Here is an 8,729-nt window from a genome sequence, read left to right as displayed (position 1 = left end):
GTGTGTGTGTGGAAAAAAGTAAGAGAGAGTCATGCTGCATGAGCCAGTAAGATACAGCCATCTACATCAGAATATAGATAATGACTACTGAGACCTAGGGCAAATTAACACTTGGTTACTAAAGTTTCTATGCACCCATCTTATTCTACTAGTTACAAATCAATTTTATATTTAGAGATGACTTGATGAAATTAGTAATTTAGTAAGACTTATGAAAGCATGCCAAGGAGGGTGGTGTAGGTGAAGAAGGTCTGAGCACACAAACTTGTATCCTGTAACTATAAAGCCTCTCTCCTCTGGGCAGATGATCCCAGGAAAGGCGTGCTGTCCCACTGCTCTTCAGGAGCAGTCTTCCACCCTGTCTGTGGCCGTATGTATGTGGCTCCTGATGCTTTCACCAGCCTCTCTAGTTTGCATTGTCGGTTACCTTCACGTGTGCAACCCGATAGTGACAGCCAAGTGTCAACTCCAGGCCTCCTCCCAAGGCAATGCCTTCAATGGCAGCCACCACGGGCTTCTCGCTCCTTTCTATGAGAGAGAGGATGGGGCCCAAGCCAATACCCTGTCTCTTCGGAGAAGAAAATCCTCGAATGTCAGCTCCTGAGTTAGCACCAAGAGATAAAGAGGAATTAGCAGGCAAGGCAGTGATTGGAATGATCCTTCCCTCTGTGCCATTGAACATAGCTGCTCACAGATGACCAAGTCCTCGCAGAGCATGGAGAGTGATTAACAGGAATCAGCCCCGTTTGGGACCACCTTCAAGAAACCCTGGCTCCTTGAGCCTATTGAGAGAGCTCGGGGAAGGCTAAGTACAAAAATAGATAGTAACTAGAATGATTAGGCTGTTACTACAGAAACTTGCAGACACTGTTGGTGTAATAAAAAAAAAAAAAAAGTTGAGTCTGGAATAGCTAAGTGCAAGTTTCTTCTACAAGCAATGTAGAGGTCCACAGAAATTCCATAGTTTCCCAGGTTTCTACAACTGGAGAAGATCTGTTATTCACCACTGCCCCATCCCAGGTATGTTCCATACACTGGACCAGTTTTTTGTATAAAATCTCTAGACCATCAAACCTACGGAGAGTAAGGAGGTACCAGTACACTAGGAAGATGAGCAGCTGGCTCTCACTTCAGCATGAACATCCCAGCTTATTTCTGGCTGGGACAGTCCAGCTTGTCCTGTGCCCCATGTCAGTTGTGGCACAGCAGAATAGAAAAAGCCTGCTGGCTTGTGGCCATTTCGAGCCAAATCAGGACTTTTATCAGCAGACTTATGAGGCAGAGAATCTTTAGACATGATGGGTGGAGAGTATTTTCTCTTTTTCTTGGGCTGTGTTTGATGAAAAATGTCTTACCTGCACTGAATTTCCCATTTTCACCACAAATCATAACAGCTTTCACTGAAGGATCTGCATCTGCTCTCTTCAGTCCATCCTCTAATGCCTGGAGAACTGTCAAACTGAAATAAATTAAGAGATGCAGTGAGTAACAATCAATTACATTACTCTTCCAAGAGGTCTGTGTTAGAAACACCAAGTGTCCCAGTGAAAATGAGCAGTATGTCCAAGCAGGTCTCTCCCCTAGCCCGTCTTCTGCCCCAGTCTCTCCGGGTGAATCCTTTTGTTAGTCTCCCTCTTACTTCAAGGGCAAGTGCCAAAATCCAACAAGTTTATAACTGCTGACCTGTCTTTCACTTCTTGGAGAGTCGTCTTCTGGCTGTGACATTGCTGTTTCCAAAGCCAGCAGCACAGGGAAATGTTCTTTGGAAAATGTCTTTATGAATTAAACATTCAGATTTTCAGGAAAACAGTTTAGCATAATTTCAAAGTAATTAATGCTAAACTACTGACAATCTAAGGACTTTTAAAAAGGGAAAGGAGCTCCAGGGATAAAAAGCTATCTGTCAAACACCTGACACAGAGTTGGTGCTGTGCTGACAATTATAATAGTTTCACCTTGTGAAAAATCTGTATATAGGTCCAGACTTAAACTTGTGTGGGATCCTGTCAGAGTGAATTTGGGCCTAAAACACTACATAGAATGTCATCTCTTGTCTCATCTGAACATATTTCCACAGACACAGGCAGTAAATGTGGTCAGCAAAGAATTAACAAAGAACTTCAAAATGGAACAGTAAAAGTATAAACAGTATTTTTGTAAATCAGGTATTTAAAAAATCTGACCTGACTGTAATGCCCGCTTTGCATTTGAAGCTTAGAAACTCATTTATATATAGATGTGTGTGTATGGATGGACATAGTCTGTTTTAGAAGACAGTGACAATAAAGAAGATAGTAGGGAAAAATATAAGCATTAACACCTAACACTTTATTAATAGAAATATTAACACAAATCGTGTGTATATTTAATTTAGATACTAAAATATACTAATATACACACTTGTGAGTATATAAGTGTATATATAGTTTGAGAGACTTTTCTGTGTGCCCATGTGCATACATACTACCTATCTACATATGCCCCTGATTCAGAAAATCTGAGCCACAAGCGGTTGGAGGCTGGAGGAATACTCAAAGTATCATGTATGCTCACCCAGTCCTTTATAAATAGAGCTTCTGTTCTAGACCTTCTACAAACAGTAAGCCCAGCTTTACTTGTAAGCTTGGTGGCTGATGAAAAGGGAGCAGAGCTGTGTTGACACCCAGTAGACAGGAGCGCGAATCAAAAAGAAATGATAGAAAGGCCTGATGCATACTCGGTTCGTGCATGTTTTTCGATATATTTGAGAGCATTTCATCTAAAAAGGAAGCTTGTGACAAAGTAGATGAAAAATATATCGCTGTATGCATTTCCAATGCTTCTAGGTGTGTCCAGGGTGGGTGATCACGTATTTATATAAGGCAAGAGCTTGCAGCACTGAAGTGGAAATCCATAGACTGAAAAGGAAAACCTAGGGAGCCCAAGAAGTGTCCTGTATGCCAGCTATGTGAAGTCCTGCCAGCCACCTCTGCATATTCCTCCTTCAAAATCAAAAATGAAGAGAAGCTATTAGCAAAGTCTGTTGATCAGGGCTGAGGGGGGCTGTCTAGGGGGGTCTCCAGGATCAGCTGCTGCCTGGATAAGGCCATGCTACACAGAATGACCAGTGGGAGCCCTGACACCTGACAACCAGAGACTGAGAAGTGTTATTTTCGGAGAGAGAAGAGTGGTTATGTACCAATTGCCTCATCCAGACATCAAAGACAACTCTGAAGTCTGATGTTAGAAACGGTTCTGAAAGCTGAAACTTAAAATGAGAATAATTTGGCCATGACAAAGAAAAACAATTAGGTGACTCAGTAAAGGTCCTTCCAGTGCACATAGTTCCATGTAGCAGAATATGAAAGCCTTTCCAATTTTAATAAATGTTTTAATATCCTGTGGGGAAAAAATACATACTAAAAATTTGGGTTTTATCTCACTCCCTTTGGAATATCAAGTGTGGTGGCTTGCTGGTATTTGAGGAGGACCCACAGGCTGCACCCAATGTTCGCTGCTCTTAGAGGTCTGGTTTTGCATCAGTGGAGAGGCAGGCCACAGAAATACCAACTTCACCTTGCGGCTGGGAGATTAAAGGGAAAACCATTATGAAATGTCATTACACTTCACAAACCATGGTGCGAAGAGGGGGAAAAATTATGTACCAGGATTCTGAACAAAAGTTAAATTACTGATTAAAAAATATTGCATAGAAAAATGGCACAATTCTCTTGGGAACAGACAAGAAGCAATCAAAGCATTTCTGTGTCTGTTATGGGCATTTGATCAGCAGATGCAAAATGCCCATATAAAAGGTTTGTCTGCATTAAATGGAAAGGTTTGGGATTTTATGTAGGAAATTAGTTCAACTCCTTAGACTTATGACAACATACTCCTACCAGAAGAAAAATTAGTCATTAAGGGTGCCACAAAATAACAGTTCAATACCTACATGACCCTTGTTAACCCAACAGAAGTATTTTTGACAGAGAATAGCTTGACCTTGTACTTGCATAAATATTTCTTCTCCCTCCATAGAACTTTTCCCAGTGGGAATTGGTTTGTGGGACAAAAAGGAAGAAACATTAGACTTTTTGCAGTTTCTTGTTCTCCTAAGATGGAGCAATATGTTTGCCTCAGGATATGTTACAGCCCAACACACAGGCTGCATTGCTTTGTAACTCATAACTGGTACTAAAGGATGTAATTTTCAATGAAAGCATTGTAGTAAAACGTATGACAGTGAAACCACAAAAATACTCAAGAGTATCATAACTTCAAGCAGCTAGAACATTAAAGAAACAAAAAGTCACCATAATTTGCATAAGTATTTCATTACTGTGACAGTGTCATTCATTTATCAGTAACAATGCAAAAATTCACTCCATGCATTCCAATTAATGCTTAATCCAATGCTATGAAGACAGCTCCACCATGTATATACTATTTTGACCGCAATTTTTTGATTCTGCCAACATGATTCAGTGTTACAGGTTTCAGAAACACAGCGCAGGTGCTGCTAAAGAACATGTGCACACCAGGGTAAAAGAATATTCTTGTAGGTGACCACAGCAGGTTATTTTTATTTTGCATAAAACTCATTGCAGTGATGATGTGCTGGATTTGTAACAAGGCTTTATTTTTTACCTTAAGAATTTCAGATTTTAGCTAAGGTTTGTGAATATGAACCTCTTGCATTTAAAAAAAAAAAAAAGTAATTTAATGGAATCCTGAAAATTTACTTAGTCACCTTTAAAGAAGTGAGACTCGAATCCAACAGTAGAAAATGCTGTTTATGGAAAACATGCAGGTCTGGTCCTTTCCCCTTGTTCCTCCCCCAGCATCCACAATGACTGCACTGGGGATGTTGCTACGTACGTCTACACGCATTCTTTTTAGCATCCCTTATACACCTGCCATCCGTGAATTTGCCTAATCCCTTTCTGATTGTGCTGATCCATCTGCCTCCACAGGCTTCTGTGGCAGCAAGCTCTGTATTATCTGTTTTAAAACAATCTCCTACTAGTTTAATCAAATGCCCCTACTTCAGCTGTTGCAGGATTTGGTAAAGGGTTATGCCTTTAATGTATTTACTTTCTTTATGATTTTGCAAACCTTGACCTCCCACAGCCTTTTCCTCTGCAGACAGGCGACACTGGGCTTTTTCAGTTCACTTTCTTAACGCAGATTGTGGTTGTCCTTTTCTGGATCATCCCTATATCCTTCTGCAAAGGCAAAATCCAGAACTACCCACAACAATTAAGATATTTTATATTGCAGAAAAGGGATGCCCTCTGCTCTGTTTCCAGCATGCAGCCTGATGGTCCCTAATATTTTGTGGGCTTTTTGGGCTGCCCCAGCACATTGAGCTGATGATTTCACAAGACCTGTCAAAGGTAAGGGTCCCTTCCCTGAGCTGTAACTGCCAGTTTTGAGTTCAGCATCCTGTAACCTTGTCCTGGGTTATATTCTTTATTTAAAGAACTTTTTGCTATTGTTTTTTAGCATGCCTTGGACCCACTCTTTATATTTTTTTTAGTCTTAATTTCCAGTTTACATCTCTCCTGTTATGGGGTTTCTTGTTCTCCTCATTTGAGTGAGCTTTCCACTTCTTAAAAAAAAGAAATCTAACTTTTCCCTTTCTCATCAAGCCATGCAGGGCTTTTACCGGATCACTTGCTGGCTGAATAGTTTACCTGGTCTTCTAATAAACTTAAAAATCCCCCCAAATCCCAACCAACAACAATCCAGCCTCCAACCTTGTTGCAGGCTTCTTGTCTTTTGGATAGCTTCTTGCGGTGTTTTTGTTTGAAGTCACTGCTGGGTATTTACATAATTCCCTTCTTGAAATTGAGTATTCGTGTGCTGGATTTACCTGATCTGCTCTCTCTTGCCTCGGTGCCAGATCCAGCTGTGCAGTAGCTGCTGTCACACAGCACCTAATATAGCTTGAACAGAGTCATGCACACAAATTAAGGCCAAACCCAGAATGGCATCCTTTCTGTGGGGTTTTAGAATAGTTGTTTTAGGAAGCAGACACTTATTGCATCACAGAATTTTCTCTCTGCAACTCATCCTGATGAAGTGCTGATCCAGTCCAACAGAGGTAATCACACTCTCCCATCATTGCCACCTATCCGAAGTTGCAGCTTCTCTGATCTCCTCTACATTTTTGGATCGTTATGCTAATTGGGGGTCAGAAGGACAATCCTTGCAGCCAGGGAGAGCCTTTTCCAATCATGACTGTTATGCTGTTGTACTTCATATAATCCAACACGTACACTCCCTTACCCCATGTCCTACCCTGTCATCCCTGGAGCTTTTCTGCACTTGTCAGCTCAAATATTGAAATACTCTTCCATATCCTTCTTAATTTTCAGTGCCAGCAGCCTGCCTCTGCTAATAAGGTGTGGCTGGTGATTTCTCTTGCAAGTCTTTTCTGTCAATTCCAAAAAAATTCCCAGATTTTTGCATATCTAAATCCCTTCTTTCAGTGCCATGGTCTCATAAATGCAGATCTCTGAATACTGAACTTCTGCAAACCAGAAAAAAAAACCTCAAACAAATCAAATTTGGCACATGCCACTTCTGCTGGTGGAGAGAAAGATTAGCTGGAAGGGGAGTCTGCGAGGGAGCCAAATTTGCTGCCAGACTCACAAGTCAGCATACATCCCTCAGGAAAGCGCTGCCCGGGAGTACTTGCACAGCAGTGGATGGTGTCAGGCAGGAGAAAACAAATTCCTACCCACCAGTGGCTTCTAAAGGGCTAATGGCCACTGCGATGGCCTGGGAGCTGGGAAAACAGCACCGGGTGCCACATATAACGGGGAGAGATAGGTGAGGCTTGAGCACAGCAGCAAAAACTCACCAGTCTTTTAAAAAGCATCTGTGCCTGCTGTGAAATTAAATTTTCAGGATTGCAGGACGTGGCTCCTGTCTGTAACATTCACTGCCTGCTATCACCTATGTAGTGAAACATTTCCAACAGCAATCGCAAACCTGCTCCCCTATGTTCCAGTACATAAAGTATGCCGAAGCAGAAGGAACACATAAGGACCAGAGCGCGCTCTGCCTTTCCTAGCTACAGCCAGATCTCAGCTAAAAGCTACCTGATGGCAAGTATGAGATAATTATGGATCCCTTCTAAAACAGGCATTACCCTGACATGATCAAAGACCACAGGCATGTCTCCAGTTATAGGTTCACAGCAGCTTAACAGATTTAAATCCATCCTGAGCAGCTTCCCATCCTTCCCCACGTACTCCTACTCTGTCCCTTGTGCCACCAGTGCTCCTTGTGTATTTGCATAAGGAGCTGATACAGAGAGCAAGGCTGACTGAAAAACCAACCCAAACCAACCGATCGGTGTTTTAGTCGCATTTGCACCCTAGCTGGCTCGCTGCCAGTCACGGGAGCACCAACACTAGCAGAGCAGAGGCTGTGAGGAACCATAGCCAGGATCACAGCAGTCCTGTCTTAGGTGATGCCATGGCACTACAGAGCTCCTCACGAGTGAACAAGCCTACCTGGGTGAAGTACGTATTCGAGGCTCTCAGGGGCCTTCGTGCTGTGGGGCTGTCAGCGGACAAGAGTGTGGGCAGCACAATACGGGTGTGGGGAGTGAAGATACAGCGCTCTACAGAAACTGCCTTTTTAATGGATCTAAAGTTTGCCAGGGTCTTCCTTCTCCCTCTCGGGGCTGGGGGACAGGACCACGACCACGTGGTCTGTAACCCTTGGTTTGTCAGAACTGCACCCTGCTGTGAGGGCACTGAGGGGTGAGGAGTAAAGGGTAGTGGAGGCAGGGGTCTGTCCTGAAGTGGCTGTTGTGCAGGTGCATGCAGTTGCAGTTTGAAGGGAGAAGGCAACTTTGGGTTTTCATAAGGACTTTTCAAAAAAGGCAGAGTTAAAGTTCTTTAATCATGTATCTTTAGCTCTGTATTTTGTGCTTTTCATGGTAAGGATGGAAAGTTTACTGTGGGTGCAGCCTGGAAGTTTTCTTAGGCTGGTCTTGGGCACAGGAGGTCCGAGGGACGTCTTGCACTCTGCAGTTCCGGGAGTCTTACATGTCTAGTTCATCTAATCTCAAGTCACTCCTAGTTTGTTTTCTCAGCATAATTATCTGGGCATATGAAAACCATCTTACTCCACTTTCAAACACGTTGCAACAAAAGTGAGCACTGCCAGTTACTGCAGAGCAACGTAGCTTGCTACAGAAGAGCAGCAGGCTGTATTTCCTATTCATGCTCTTACTTGTCTCTTTCAGCTTCTTTTTAACAAACTTCCTGGTTTAGAAATTGAGCATAACTGCAGTGGATTTTTTTTTTGGCTTGTGAATATACACTGAATAGACACTATGGTCACTGTTACAGAACAGGTCTTCAACTACAGCTGCTTAAAAAGGGCCTATGTGGTACTCAGAACCAAATGAACTAAAATACTTACCTTGTAACAAATTATGTAAAGCCAAAAAGCATGTACGTCCTTTTCAAAACACATGAAAAACTAAAATTTCAGAGGCTCCTACAGATTGGTGTTTGACTTCATTTTTCACTGGCTTGTGTTTGAAATCACCTGGGGCTTTTCTTGACCAAGATCAGTGTTCAGAGGTCAATTCCTTACTCATTTTTAAAAGGCAAATGAACTGCCATTGCTTCTGCCAGCCCTGGCTGCGGTTTAACCCCGGTGCCAGCTCCTCTTGTTGAACCACATCTACTATCTACAAGGCCCTTTGCCCTAACCCCTGCGCT

General features: G+C 42.5%; 1 protein-coding gene across 1 annotated transcript in view; it reads right to left on the bottom strand.

Moving 5' to 3' along the window:
• The window catches only part of EHHADH (enoyl-CoA, hydratase/3-hydroxyacyl CoA dehydrogenase), a gene marked incomplete at its 5' end in the record, with an annotated part of 18,283 nt that extends 16,824 nt beyond the window's left edge, over positions 1-1,459 (bottom strand). The window contains 2 exons of the mRNA XM_009706028.1: positions 428-600; positions 1,356-1,459. Of these exons, the coding sequence (XP_009704330.1) occupies positions 428-600; positions 1,356-1,459 (277 nt within the window). The remainder of the gene's footprint in view (positions 1-427; positions 601-1,355) is intronic.
• Between the last annotated feature and the right edge of the window lie 7,270 nt (positions 1,460-8,729).

Source organism: Cariama cristata, unplaced genomic scaffold, assembly GCF_000690535.1.
Source record: "Cariama cristata isolate BGI_N322 unplaced genomic scaffold, ASM69053v1 scaffold9178, whole genome shotgun sequence".
NCBI classification, from domain to species: domain Eukaryota; kingdom Metazoa; phylum Chordata; class Aves; order Cariamiformes; family Cariamidae; genus Cariama; species Cariama cristata.
This window is presented reverse-complemented; position numbering and strand designations above follow the sequence as displayed.